This window comes from Crotalus tigris, unplaced genomic scaffold (genome assembly GCF_016545835.1).
Source record: "Crotalus tigris isolate CLP2741 ecotype Arizona unplaced genomic scaffold, ASM1654583v1 scf7180000019599.1365583, whole genome shotgun sequence".
In the NCBI taxonomy this organism is placed as follows: Eukaryota; Metazoa; Chordata; class Lepidosauria; order Squamata; family Viperidae; genus Crotalus; species Crotalus tigris.
In genome coordinates, this window is record NW_024097615.1 from 420,864 (window position 1) to 436,437 (window position 15,574).

The window sequence follows — 15,574 nt, forward strand, 5'->3', positions numbered from 1 at the left end:
GTCGAAGGCAATGCAACTGAATTATATATAGATAATCTGTGCATAATAACCTACAGGGATGGGAAAGAACGTATGAAGAACTTATTTTTCAGAAAAGCCACTACTGAGGGATACTTGTTTTACTTTGTGCCTAAGTCCCTTCCTTTAAAAAAAAAAAATAAAGAACTGGCTTCTGAAACAGGTGGTATCTTTTTTCAGTTTTATTCTGAATAGAAAATCTATATAAAATTAGTTATTTTGCTTCAAGACCTGTAATTACTGCAAATAACTTTAAGAGGCTAGATAGATAGAGGACTCTGAGTTTTTAATGGCAGCTGCTTAATCTACAGAATCAGTTTAGAGGGAGGTGGGGGGTCTTCTAAATTTGGGCTGCTCTGTAAATTAGTTGGCAGGTGAGAGGAAAACAGTATTAACTTTCTCTTCATAAGCCACGGTTTAATAACAGCTGGAGACAGACACACGGTATAGCCATCATAGAAAGCCATCATAGAAAGCCAGCTTAATTGTGGGCTAGTTTTTAGACTGAAGACTGAAAACTGAAGACTGAAAATGCAAGAAAATATAGTTTATTATTACGTTCTTCCACTAGTTTAAGCAACACACGTTCTTTAAGGATAGGGCCGTGTTTCTCAACCTTGACAATTTTAAGGCATGTGGAATTCTGGGAATTGAAGTCCACATGCCTTAAAATTGTCAAGGTTGAGAAACACTAGGGCATGTTTGGTAGCTAGAAAAAGGGGTCCCAAAGATGCTTTTTCAAAAGGAACTGGACTTCCTTTGTTTTTCCTTGATGACGTTATGCTTCTCACCCAAGAAGCTTCTTCAGTTCTGACTCAGTGATGGAGGATGGAAAGATTTATACTCCTTACAGACAGCTGCTCATTTGCCTTCTTTTAGAGAGTCGTTGAGGCTTACCTGAGTGGTGCAAATGGGTGTGGAGCCTTCTTGGACTTGCTTGAAAGGATTGTGGTGTAGACTGGAGATGGATGATGTCGTATCCCCCCCCCCCTCTGTTGAGGAAGGGCTGTTCAATTTTGACCTAGATGGCCTCTTGGACCCCTCTTTCAAAACAGCGATCCTCTCTGTGTCCTCAAAATGTGGTGTTTGTTGTCTTGGAAAGAGCGGCCTTGGCCTTTCAAATGAAGATGGACTGCAAATGCACCTTGTCCTGATGGGTTTGTTCTCCTATGTTGTGCCAGGCATTTGTGAAGCTGCTCCAAAAATGAATAGTTACTTCTTTCCTACTCTTTCAGTTTTACAGGAGATTCCAAGTTAGCTTCTAGTATGCGCTATGTGGAAACGCAGTCTATGCAAATTGGAGCATCATATATGATTCAGTTCAACTTGGTGATGGGCTGTGGCCAGCAATACACCCCCCACATGGACAATCAGGTGAAACTGGAGTACTCCACTAATCATGGCCTCACTTGGCATCTGGTTCAAGAGGTAAGTCTCTATCTATCTATCTATCTATCTATCTATCTATCTATCTATCTATCTATCTATCTATCTATCTAATCTCTTGTCTATTTAGTTAATCTGCCTATCTATTTTCTCTATCTTATCTATCATCTATCTCTATCATCTCTATCATTTATCTTTGTCTGTCTATCTATATCAGTGGTTCTCAACCTGTGGGTCGGGACCCCATTTGGGGTCGAACAACCATTTCACGGGAGGTCACCAAACAACGCAATCTGCCATTTTTTTCCCCCTTTTCCTTAGCTGTGTTACTCCCTTTTATTCTATTGGCTTTTGAAAGCCAATAGAATAGACTCTCTTGAATAGAGTCTAATTCTAATGGCTTTCAAAAGCCAATAGGAATTGTCCAGGCTGTCTCTGCCCTGCTGAGCCCGCCAAAAGTCCCATTCTGCAAACGGTGCTGCACCAGTTGAGTAATCCTCGACTTACGACCAGTTGGGGGTCACAGCATTAAAAAGGTTGAGAACCACTGTTCTATATCTATCTATCTTTATCTATCTTATCTATCTATAGCTTATCTATCTATTATCCTATCTATCTATCTACCTACCTATCTATCTATCTATGTATCTATCTAATCTCTTATCTATCTAGTCTAATCTATATCTATTTTATCTATCTTATCTATCATCTATCTCTATCATCTCTATCATTTATCTTTGTCTCTGTCTTATCTATCTATCTTATCTATCTATCTAATTTATCTATATCTTATCTATCTATCTAATTATCTATCTATCTATCATGCAATAGTGGAATAATAGAAAAAGCTGCATAAGCGATGTTTGATAAATTCATTTTAAGTCAGAAATAAAAACTAATGGGGGAATTGTGACAACTGTAGAAAGTGATTTAGCCAGAAGTCAACATACACCTACAGTATATGCAGTGGTGGGATTCAAATAAGTGAACAACCGGTTCTCTGTGTGAATGCAGCTTCCGGAAGTTCATTCTGGGCCTGGGCAACAAAAAATTAGCTACCGGTTCTGCCGAAGTGGTGCAAATCGGCTGAATCCCCCCACTGGATATAGGTTTAGCTCAAATGTAAAGCTAAATCATGATTATGTATAGATATCAAGCTTCTGGTTGAAGAGAACCTTTGGTTATAAACAAATTAGAACTGTACATTTCTTATTTAGTGCTAACTCTTGTTTCTTCAAAAAAGGCACATTATAATGTCTATATTTTTGAACAAGTAAGTTTTGTTGATGGTTTAGAGCAGTGGTTCTCAACCTGTGGGTCGGGACCCCATTTGGGGTCGAACGACCATTTCACGGGGGTCGCCAAACAACGCAGTCCGCCATTTTTTTCCCCCTTTTCCTTAGCTGTGCTACTCCCTTTTATTCTATTGGCTTTTGAAAGCCAATAGAATAGACTCTCTTGAATAGAGTCTAATTCTATTGGCTTTCAAAAGCCAATAGGAATTGTCCAGGCTGTCTCTGCCCTGCTGAGCCCGCCAAAAGTCCCATTCTGCAAACGGTGCTGCCCCAGTTGAGTAGTCCTCGACTTACAACCGGTTGAGTAGTCCTCGGCTTACGACCGGTTGGGGGGTCGTGACATTAAAAAGGTTGAGAACCACTGGCTTAGAGAGACACCATGGTCCCCAAATTATCTTGTTACTATTATGTATTTAATTGATTACCATATATATCATTTTCCCTGCACATTTTTCAATAATTTTAACTTTTTTATATTTCCATCAATAAGAAACAGGTTTGCTTTGTCCCCAAATCCTTGTATCTGAAATATAAAATGTTTCTAAATAATACCAAAGCGAGCAATCCTTGCACAAAACAATGTTGTTCCAATGCCTTTTCAAATACTTTATTTGTGCAGGTAAACATCACGCGATTGTATCAGGGAATTAAACAACGTTATAGCCTATTATAATACCTTCATATTAATTTTCATATATTTGTGTTTGTATGATTCCTTCAGGAATGCCTTCCCAGTATGCCCAGTTGTCAAGAATTTACCCCAGCAAGTATCTACCACTCCAGCGAATATACAAAGTGGAGAAGAATCACAGTACTATTACCTCAGAAAACCTGGTAATATTTAGCATTTTGTACATACATATTGGCATGTTCCCCATTCAAACCTGAATGCATATTACCTAGTAAACAAATTATTTGAACCTAAAAAAATAACTTTTTTTCCTTGATACAGTCATTTGAATGCATCTATTCCCTGTTATTTTTCTTCTGTTATTTATTTTTTTTTAATGATGCCAATATTTTATGAAGTAAGCCCAGGATGGACAAAAAAAATTGAATAATTTTGGCAGATAAAAGCCAAAACTTTGGAAAAGGTTCGGGATCTTCTCAGCCGTAGCCACTTCAGCCAGACATTGACGGGGATCAGGATTTAAATTCCGCTGGCCCTCTTCCCTTTGTCGTTTTTATTTTGTCAAGGACTGAATGAATTCGCAAAAGAAATCTGACCTTAACGTGAGTGGATTTTGTGACCTTGAAAAGATCTTGCCTGTTCAAGGGGATCCCATCTTTAAGTAATGCATGTGCTTCACATTCAGTTGGGAAGTGAAGCATCTTGAAGGAAAAACAAAGAAAGACCAGTTGCCTTGTGACAGCCATGACCTGGATAGACTGAAACATTTAGGATCCAAATATTTCTCCATGCTCCTTTCCCTGCACCCCAACAGTTCAGACAGGCACGAATTGTCCTTGACACAAATTGCCACGAATACCTTGTTCGTTTCTCAGCAATATATTTACCTGCAGGACATCTCAGATTTTTGATTGTCCTTTTTTATTAACCAGGATCTGCCAGATTAGAAAAATATATATGGCATTGGTAACTTGTACCAGAAGTATCAGCCAGACCCGTCTGCTTTCTGGACTTTATTGTACATGACTTATATGTTTCTAATGCTGATGGAAATTAATTTCATTTTTATGGACTGCGTTAACACAAGAACTGGCTTAATGAGATGCAAACAGCTGCCAGTTGCTGCCTTCATAAACAAATCAACACCTAACGACTGAGATGCCGGATAATTGGATTAATGTAATTAACAGTTAACTCGGAAGGTAGAAAAACCGTAATTTGATTGGTTCTTGGTCCTTTGGCCTCCTGAATAGCGTTTTAAAAAGATAGCATCTACTCTAAATTCATTGAGAAAAACACCGCTTGTGCTTTGCTTCAAAAGGAAAGTGTTTGTTGTATTTAAAAACTGGAATGAGTTAAGGCTGTGTAGTAACAAAGCCAGAGGGAAAATACGATTCTGACATTGAGTTGATTGAATGGGAAATGAAATAAGCTATTTGTGCGTGCTTTTAGTGAACACACAATGCTGATTCTTCCTTCAAGGTCCGGTGCAACCCGTTTCCGGTGGAGTCAGTGCTACTACACGGCTCAAGACGAGTGGGCATTAGACAACATTTATATAGGACAGCAGTGCCCACATATGTGCAACGGGCACGGCTGGTGCGATCATGGCATCTGCAGGTATGTTTGCTGGTAGAGAAAAAAGTTTGAAATTACGGGTAGTCCTCGCCTTACCTCCACAATTGAGCCCAAACTTCCTGTTGCTAACTGAGACCGTGAGTTTCACTCCATTTTACGACCTTTCTTGTCACAGCTATTAAGAGAATCACTGCGGTTGTTAAGTCAGTAACACGGTTGTAAAGTGAGTCTGTCTTCCCCTATTGACTTTGCTTGTGAGCTGTGGTGGCGCGGTGGTTAGAATGCAGTACTGCAGGCTACATCTGTTGACTGCCGGCTGCCTTCAGTTCTTGGCTGCGTCTAGCACAGGGGTGGTCAAACTCGCAACGTCACATGACATGTCATGACGTATCACAGCTTTTTTTCCAGTGCCGGGGCTGGGGTGGGGGCGGTTTCAGCGTGACGCATCCGGCCCATGGTCCAGCAGTTTGACACCCCTGGTCTAGCGGTGTGCGGGCGAGCATTGTTGTAAACCAGCACCACACCGGAAGGGGTGCCATAGAAAATCCTACCCAATGTGAAGACGCCCAAGGAGTAAGGCGAGTGAAGTTCATGGAGTGTGGTTCGACCATCAATTCAGACGTCTGCTGTGAAATGTTACGAAAACTCAGGCGAGCCATCCATAACAAGCGTCGGGGCCTGCTGACTTCCGGTGTGGTGTTGGTTCACGACAATGCTGTCCTGCACACCACTAGACGCACCCAAGAATTTTGAAGCAGTTCCGTTGGGATGTTTTTGATCACACACACACCCATAGCCCAGATTTGGCGCCGAGCGACGATGACTAAAAAATTTCAAACCTTGTAAAACGTTACGATGAGGGCCTTAATTTGAAGGGCACTTATGTCAAAAAGTAATGTCATGTTGTAGTTTTCTAATGTGCATAATAAAACTTCTGTATCTGCGAGTGTCTGTCATGGATAACTGAATGAATTGCCCTCGTATATGTAAATACGTTATACGTGTTCACACCCAACGTCACTTGGATGTTCATTTGTTCATGCCGTATCAACAGCCTCACATGCATGCAACATGTTTGTTCTCCTCTGCAGATGTGACTCTGGATATCAAGGTACTGAGTGTCACCCTGAAAATAATCTACCTTCAACTATCATATCTGATTTTGAGAATCCGAACACTTTGGAAGCAGAATGGCAGGAAGTCATTGGCGGGGAGATTGTAAAACCAGAACAAGGCTGCGGTGTGATCTCATCTGGATCCTCCCTTTATTTCAACAAGGTATATCCATCCGTTGAGCAGCCTGGTGGCCTAGAGGTGGAACCTTCACCCCCACAATCAAGAGTCTGCGAATTCAGTTCTAGATAGCGGCAGATATCTCTCTCTTTGGGCGCAAAGAGTAAATATCTGCTGTGAGCTTCACATAGGCGCCAGGAAGGGCATCCAGTCAGTAAATGCTCAGCTCCATTCAGTCACCCCAACTCCACCCAAATGCAAGGGATTAAAGGATATGTTAAAAGGGAAAAAAACAAAAAAAAATCTATCCACCCGTTGAATATAATGTGATCCGGAAGAAAGATAGCACAATGACTTAGATCAGAGGTCACCAACCTTTTTCGGTTGGCGGACCGGAGGGAAAAGGGAGGGGGAAGCATTTTACATGCGTGTGCAAGTGCATGTGCACACGGGTCCGCAAGCATGCGTGTCACACAAATGGGGCGGGGCTAGCGCTTTGCATGATACTTGCTAGTCTATCCCATTCTTGTGTGGCATAGCGGTCCAAGGCACGGCAACATCATCATCATCATCATCATTATTATTATTATTATTATTATTATTATTATTAATCATCACATAGTCAGCCAGATGTTCAGACTGGATTTGGCATTTTGTCTACCTATCGAGTTCTTACCAAGAACCTGAGATAGGCAGATGTTTGATGGTATTACAGATCTCGTTGCAGGATGGAAGCAGTTCCTAGTAAGGCTGCCTTTTGCAATTGACTAATGGCGAATTTGTCAATGCCGATGATGGTGTTCAGGTGGTGCTCCAGTTGTTTTGGGATTGCACCCAAGGCACCTATGACTATTGGTTCCACCCTTGCTTGCTTTTGCCACAGTCTTTCTATTTCTATTTCTAAGTCTTTGTATTTTGTTATCTTCTCCAGTTCTTTCTCGTCTATTCTGCTGTCTCCAGGCATTGCCACGTCCACTATCCAGACTTTTTTGTCTTTCTTATCGACAATTGTTAAGTCCGGGGTGTTACGTTGCAAGTGCTTGTCTGTTTGAATTCTGAAGTCCCAGAGCAGGGATATTATTATTATTATTATTGACATTATTATCATTGTTATTATTATCATCATTATGTAGACTGATCAGTCATTGCTCGGATGGTGGTGTAAAAAAACCCGATGAAGCTTAGAAAGAAAAGAGCACTTAAAAACACAGCTAACAAAAAAACGATGCTTCGTTGTCCCCTTTATCTGGGGTGGAGGATGGGGGAAGGAAAGCAGCCAGCCCTTCAAGTTTGCACTCTGGCAAAAAGCCACTCCTAATTTCCTACCTGAATGGATGAAATCACTTAGAAATAACAGCAAAAAGTGTTGCTTTTACCGTTGTATTGCTTTTACCCTTTTCAAGGTCGTGCATTGTTACCCTTTTATATCTTGACCTTCGTCAAAAGAAAGAGACAGGGCGTTAAGTTTCATTTCCTTTGTTGGGCTCTGCTTTAGGAACCCCACAGAAAGCCACTGTGGGTCTCGGCAAGCTCACAACAGATGCCAGAGATTGATTGTGTTGCTCCAGTGTTTGATGAGGTACACACCGGTCCAAGGGGAGAACAATTACTGTTAACCCTCCGTGGCCCCTCGGATGAGTCGGAGGCCGTTCCTTAATCTGCAGGGTCCAGGTGTAAAGCTTGACTCACTGTCCCTAACCTTGACAACAGCCTCAATGAGATATTTTTAATCAAAGTCTCTTTTTTTTTTTAACAGGCAGCTGTCTTAGGAATAGTAAAATAATTATAATACTCATCTTTCGTTTTTAAAAAAGAAACTGTGCGAGAAACGTATGTTTTCACCTCCCCTCAATTCGGAATGCAATTCCGTATATTATATTGACGCAATTTATTTCAGGCGGTGTAAAATTCTCGGCAGAAATCTCTTCTTTTAATTCATCTCCCCCGTTTTTTAATGGAGGTTTTCATCATTAAAGGCTTTTTTAAAAAAAATAAATAATGATGTAGCGGTGATTCATCTCTCCCCGGAAGAGGAGATTTTGTGTTTTAGACTTGACAATTCTATCTGGAATTGCATTTCGACTGTTTACGTGTGGAACAGAGATAGCTGCTTTATCTTGGGAGAGGCAGCCAGCTTGAACCCAGAGCCAGAATGTCATGTCATGTTCTCTAATAAATGGATCACCCTATCAAAGACCAGATTTTTTTCTCACTGAAAGAGATGGAGGAAGAAAGAAACTATATAGTCTTTGATGAAGGAATATATCAACTTGAGCCTCGCTGGGACCTCCTGTTTTGTTCATATTTTAGGTAGTTCTGAAGTCAGGTTATATTTTAAAATAATACCTCTCTCATGTTCTACCAATTTACATTTTGCAATAGAAATAGAGCTGGTTTGCAATGAAAAAATATGGTGAATAGGAAACCGTGAACCAAAACGATACGGAACATTTTTAGAATGCTAATCTGTCTGCTTGGTAAAAGAGCGTAAAATGGATGTCACTAATCTTCTGGTGAATAGTTAAACTCAAATCAGTTAAACTCATGTCACACAGGTTGGCATAGACTTTGTCAACGTCTGCGAACAGCCCTTACAGCTTCCTAAGGATGACTTCCAAATTGGGATCTCCAACCATGGGACCTTTAAAACTTGTGGACTTCAACTCCCAGGATTCCTCGGCCAATCATAGTGTTGTATATTTTGAAATAACAATAATAAATAATAAAAATAAACAGTTTTTAAAATGTCATTTTCTAAATCAGCCGAGAGAAATAGCCCTGACCATTACTCCTATGTGTGTCTAGGTAACCTATTCATAATCTGAATAGGAAAAATATCCATCATTGTAAAAAGAGGGTAAAAATCATGTTTGTATAACTTATAAAATGTTTACATAGTCAATGCATCTACATTCCTTAGCTAAACCACCAGTTTCAGTGACATGAACTCAATACGGGCCAAATCGGTAGATAGATAGATAGATAGATAGATAGATAGATAGATAGATAGATAGATAGATAGATAGATAGATAGATAGATAGACGGATAGACCGACAGATGGCGTGAGAGAGAGACAGACAGAGAGAACCTGTCCCATACAGCACATGGGCCCTCTTGCAATTTGAGACTCCCTGTAGATTTTACTACTTAGGGTTGTCCACTGTGTGAGATTGGATAACATCATCACAGCCACCACCAACATCATCATCATCATCAATATCATCAATGCTTTTTTTTTTCTTGTTCCTTACATGCTCCAGGCTGGGAAGAGACAGTTGGTGAGCTTGGATCTGGACACCACCTGGGTAGATTTTGTCCAGTTTTACATTCAGATCGGCGGAGAGAGCCCCTCCTGCAACAGACCAGACAGCAGAGAGGAAGGGGTCCTCTTGCAATACAGCAACAACGGAGGCATCACCTGGCACGCCCTGGCGGAAATGTACTTCTCGGACTTCAGCAAGTCCAGGTACCAATTCACGCCATTGCTGAAGAGTGTTGATACTTACCGACAGCAGCGTTGCTAGCCTTACATTCAAATCTGAGGAGCTGTTTCGCCCCGATGGGATTGGCCCATGTCTCGCTCCACCTTTGGATCCCATTGGCTAAACTTTTTTGGCTGGGCGGTTCAGGAGAAGAGCCTTTTCTGCTGTGGCCCCTGCCTTCTGGAATATTCTCCTGTTGGAGGGGAGATTGGCCTCCACATTGCTGGCCTTCCAGAAGACCTCCAAGATTCCTTGCAACTCTATTACTATTAGTATTAAATATTATCATTAAATATTATTTTTATTAAATATCATTTTATTAATATTATGACAGCTGCAGCCTTAAATGAAATGGAACAGTTTGATTTGTGCCAGTTGCAATTTTTATTATCTGTATTTAACTTGTGTTGGTTCAAACAGTTTTTTTTCTAATTTTTATTAATTTTCTAATATTACATTTGCATATTTGAAAAGCAACGTGGCAGCTGAGTGCAATCATGCCATTCCATTTAAATATCATCAATACAAAATCTCAGAGTTTTATGACGACTAATTCCCTCTCTTTCCCCTTTAATATGTAGTGTCTCATATTCAAACCAACATCATTCTGATTCAATCAGACAGAAAATAACTTTCTAGCATTCGTCAATAATCCTCAGTTTATACATATCTTAATTCATGGAACATTCCATCTTTTGGACAGTCAATGACCTAATGCGTTTTTCTTAATTTTAATTTCCCATTAATATTTGAAATTTTAACGTTTAGTCTTTTTCATTTCAAACAGGTTTTTTTTCACCTCCCCGATATCCTTTTTATAATAATAATAATAAAGTTGGAAGGGACCTTGGAGGTCATCTAGTCCAACCCCCTGCTCAGGCAGGACACCCTATACCATTTCAGACAAGTGGCTGTCCAGTCTCTTCTTAAAAACTTCCAATATTGGAGCATTCACAGCTTCTGGAGGCAGGTTGTTCCACTGGTTAATTGTTCTCACTGTCAGGAACTTTCTCCTTGGTTCTAGGTTGCTTCTCTCTTTGATGAGTTTCCATCCATTGCTTCTTGTCTTGCCTTCAGGTGCTTTGGAAAATAGCTTGACTCCCTCTTCTTTAGGGCAGCCCCTGAGATACTGGAGCACTGTTATCCTGTCACCCCTCGTCCTTCTCTTCATTAAACTAGACATACCCAATTCCAGCAACCGTTCCTTATATGTTTTAGCCTCCAGTCCCCTGATCCTCTTGGTTGTATTTGTTATATTTGTGTTTATCTGTTGCTTTTAACGCATTGAGCAATGTCTGCCGGTAGGTTTGTCTACCTGGAGCTTCCTCCGGCTGCGAAGACGTCCTGCACGCGATTCCGATGGTGGCAGCCGTTGTTTTCCGGAGAAGGATATGACCAGTGGGCTATTGACGACGTCATTATTCTGTCTGAAAAGCTGAAACAGATCATCCCGGTGGCCAACCCCACTTTGCCTCAGGTAGGTAAATAAGGTTGAACGAGACTCACACGGTCTTTGAGAAAAGATTAGCCCAGACCACCAAAGTTTTGTTTTTTTTTTAAACTTGGCAACTTTAAGATGTGTGGATGTCAGCTCCAGTAGGTCTATGGCAGGGGTGGGGAATCTTGGCTCTTTGATGACTTGTGGACTTCAACTCTCAGAATTCCTGAGCCAGCATGGGGGAACTATGGGCACTTCATGACTCATGGACTTCAACTCCCAGAATTCCTCAGCCAGCCTGGCTCAGCTTGGAAACCTCTCCCTTTCCCCTCAGCGTGGCTGGCTCAGGAATTCTGGGAGTTGAAGTCCACGAGTCATAAAAGAGCCAAGGTTGTCTACCCCTGCCCAAATGCCTGGATTTTGATCACATGACCGTGAGGAAAAAATATTTAAATATTTAAACCAGGGGTCTTCACATTTGGCCCTTTTATGACTGGTGGACTTCAACTCCCAGAATTCTTCAGCCAGCATGGAGGAACTATGGCCCCCTCGTGGCTTGTGGACTTCAACTCCCAGAATTCCCCAGCCAGCATGATATAGGCCAGGGATGGGGAACCTTGGCTCTTTTATGACTCGTGGACTTCAGCTCCCAGAATTCCTGAGCCAGCCACGCTGAAGGGAAAGGGAGAGGTTTCCAAGCCGAGCCATGCTGGCTCAGGAATTCTGGGAGTTGAAGTCCACGAGTCATCAGAGAGCCAAGGTTGCCTACCCCTGGTCTATGGAGATTCTCAGTCATCCAGATCACAGCTGTCCCAAGGTGCTTTTTTTCAAGACAAGCTGGACTTTCTTGTTTTCCTTTGAAGACGTTTCGCTTCTCATCCCAGAAGCTTCTTCCGCTCTGACTGGATGGTAGGGAAAGGAAGGATTGATACTCCTTGCAGAAAGCTGGTCATTTGCCTTCTTTTAGAGAGTCATTGAGGCCACTTGGAGGTTTACCTGTGTCCTCAGGGTCACCTGAGTGGTACAAATTTGGGGCGGAGCCTTCTTGGAACTGCTGAAAGGACTCTGTAGACTGCTCCTATAATTCAGCTCCTGTAATTCTGGGAGCTGATGTCCACCCGTACTGAAACTGCCACATTTGAAAAACCACTGTTATAGACAGACAATAAATTGGGTTGACTCAATTGTCTTCAAATTCTGTTGCCCTGCAGTTTAGATAAATATTTCAGAGAGAGCTTTAACAAAAGGTTGGTTTTTTTTTATTATTTTCCGGCATGGGCTGGGGGGGCAGCTCTGAAGCATCACAAGAGTTTGTGACTCCTAAAATGATAGGATAGAAGATAGGATAGGATAGGATAGGATAGGATAGGATAGAAAAGACCCCTGTCTTATCTGAACTTACCTTACCTTACCTTATGTAACATTGCATTTTTAAATTTAAGGAGACCTTCATTAATTGCTTGAATGTTCTATACTGTATTTTATTCAACGTCTGGCCTTTTATGGGCAGCCTACAAGTTTGATAAATACGACTCGGCGTATAAGACGACCCCCAACTTTGGAGAAGATTTGCATGGTTAGAAAGTCATCTTATATGCTAGAAAATACTGTATTTTCCAGCATATAAGACAACTCGGCATATAAGACGACCCCCGACTTTGGAGAAGATTTGCATGGTTCAGAAAGTCGTCTTATACGCCGGAAAATACGGTAAATAAATAAGTTTTCTTTCCTTAAAATACTGTAAATAAATAAGTTTTCTTTCCTTCTTTCTTTCTTTCTTTCTTTCTTTCTTTCTTTCTTTCTTTCTTACTTTCTTTCCTTCCTTCCTTCCTTCCTTCCTTCCTTCCTTCCTTCCTTCCTTCTTTCTTTCTTTCTTTCTTTCTTTCTTTCTTTCTTTCTTTCTTTCCTTTTTCAAATTTCAACTAGAATTTTTATGAGAAACCAGCATTTGATTACCCCATGAACCAGCTCAGCATGTGGCTAATGTTAGCGAACGAAGGGATGCCCAAAAATCAAACTTTTTGTTCGGCGACCCCGTCCGCGATGATCTTTGGCAAGTCAGACGGAGATCGGTTTGCAGTGACCCGGGATTTAGTCCTGAAACCTGGTTACGTCCTTCAATTCAAGGTATTCACTCTCTCTCTCTCTCTCTCTCTCTCTCACACTCTCTCTCTCTCTTTTTTTTTTTTTTTTTTACATTTTAAATTAAATTAATTTTCTTACGGTATTCCCTATAAAAAGCCTGCACGTTGACGGTAAGATTGCAAATTGTCCATGATGGGGGGGAAAAAAAATCCAAAACTGAAAGTTTGTTTTTAATGTAAATGTATCTCTCTGACCTTTGTATGGAGTCCTTTTCCTGACTTGTTTAAAAAAGGTCAAATCTTGCTCTACAAAATATGTATGGTGTAAAAGCTGAAGGGAAACTTAGGAGTGGTTAATAAATTGTTTGGTTGTATAGCAATGAAAGCATTGGGGAGAAATATTCAGGTATTACATGTGTCTGTCTGGGGGGAAGCAGAAGTTGGACTTTGAAGAAGTAGGGTAGGAAGAATATTGACTCGTCGCGTTAGCGCAGGGGTCTTCAAACGTGGCCCTTTTATGACTGGTGGACTTCAACTCCCAGAATTCCTCAGCCAGGCATGCATGCCTGGCTGAGGAATTCTGGGAGTTGAAGTCCACCAGTCATAAAAGGGCCACGTTTGAAGACCCCCTGTGTTAGAGTAATTCCAGAGAATACCGTGGATACCCAAGAAAACAAATTAAATGGATGATACCACAAATCAATGCAGAATTCTCATTGAAGACCCGATGACCAGGCTCAAATTATCGTATTTGGGATATATTGTGGGAAGATTCAGATTCCTTGATGGTCCATAATGCTATTCTATTCTATTCTATTCTATTCTATTCTATTCTATTCTATTCTATTCTATTCTATTCTATTCTATTCTATTCTATATTTCAATATCTATTCTATTCTATTTTCTATTCTATTCTATTCTATTCTATTCTATTCTATTCTATTCTATTCTATTCTATTCTATATTCCAATATCTATTCTATTCTATTCTATTCTATTTTCCAATATCTATTCTATTTTCCAATTTCTATTCTATTCTATTCTATTTTCCAATATCTAATCTATTCTATTCTATTGTATTCTATTTTCCAATATCTATTCTATTCTATTCTATTCTATTTTCCAATATCTATTCTATTCTATTCTAGAATATCTAGAAATTGAACGAGGTGCCGGCACAGAAAACTGTAGGCATGTGAAAAAAATTGACAAGCCGAATTATTGAAATCGCCGCCTGTTTACAAGCAAGTTTTCAAATATAATTCCCACTCTTCTATAAATAGGGGAGCTGGCAACTGCAAGGGGGACTTGGTAAAATCATCTCCCTCTGTTTTGACATTGCGCGGGTGAAATGATACACAAGCTGAGAAGCGTTCTGTTTGCAGATAATGTTTCTGGCAGGTTTCTTTCCTAATGTAGTCTGTTAAAAGACGGTCACGCGTCACGAGTTCTTTTCGCAAAACGACGCCACGCTGCAGTCTCTGAAACAATGCCGATACTTAAATTGGAATAAATTGTCAATCGTAAAAATAAAAAAGTCAGTGGAGGGCAAAGGACAGGGAGTCCTGATCCATTTAGCGACTGTTTGATGTCACGGCAGCACGCAGAAAGGGACTTACCACCGTTTTTCATACGAACGTCGCAGCACGTGATCAAAATTCAGATGCTTGGCAACTGACTCGTATTTGTGACGGTCGCGCTGTCCCTGGGTCACGTGATCCCCTTTTGCGACCTTCTGACAAACAAAGTCAAGGGGGGGAGCCAGATTCTCTTTACAACCGGGATTACTAGGTTAACATATGGAGTGATTCGCTTAACGAATGTGCAAGAAGAATCGTAAAACGGGGCAAAACTCACTTAACAAACGTCTTGCTTAGCAACATAAATTCTGGGCTCAACTGTGGTCGTAAGTCTATCTGGACATGCAGTCTGGATGAGATCCCAGCTGCATGTTTATCCAGCAGTTCAGAAATTCAACCTAGAAATAAGGAGAAATCTTCTGACATTTAGGCAGGAAAAACCAAATGTGCAGGTATAATATAGGTGGTACCTTGCTCAGTAGTAGTAACTGTGAGAGGGATCTTAGAGTCCTGGTGGACAATCCCTTAAATAGGAGCCAGCCGTGTGCTGCAGCTGCCAAAAAGGCCAACACAGTGCTGGGCTGCATTAACAGAGGGATAGAATCAAGATCACGTGAAGTGTTAATACCACTTTACAAGGCCTTGGTAAGGCCACACTTGGAATACGGCATCCAGTTTTGGTCGCCATGACGTAAAAAGGATGTTGAGACTCTAGAAAGAGTGCAGAGAAGAGCAACAAAGATGATTAGAGGACTGGAGGCTAAAACAGATAAGGAAAGGCTGCTGGAATTGGTTATGTCTAGTTTAATGAAGAGAAGGACGAGGGGGGACATGATAGCAGTGTTC

The 15,574-nt window shown here is 40.9% G+C and overlaps 1 protein-coding gene across 4 annotated transcripts in view; it reads left to right on the plus strand.

The window, feature by feature from the left end:
* The window catches only part of RELN (reelin), a 276,773-nt gene that overhangs the window by 182,581 nt on the left and 78,618 nt on the right, over window positions 1-15,574 (plus strand). For all 4 annotated transcript variants that reach the window (XM_039363759.1, XM_039363760.1, XM_039363761.1 and 1 more), the window contains 7 exons: window positions 1,254-1,446; window positions 3,421-3,533; window positions 4,813-4,950; window positions 6,000-6,186; window positions 9,403-9,608; window positions 10,930-11,101; window positions 12,992-13,192. In XM_039363759.1, the coding sequence (XP_039219693.1) occupies window positions 1,254-1,446; window positions 3,421-3,533; window positions 4,813-4,950; window positions 6,000-6,186; window positions 9,403-9,608; window positions 10,930-11,101; window positions 12,992-13,192 (1,210 nt within the window). The remainder of the gene's footprint in view (window positions 1-1,253; window positions 1,447-3,420; window positions 3,534-4,812; window positions 4,951-5,999; window positions 6,187-9,402; window positions 9,609-10,929; window positions 11,102-12,991; window positions 13,193-15,574) is intronic.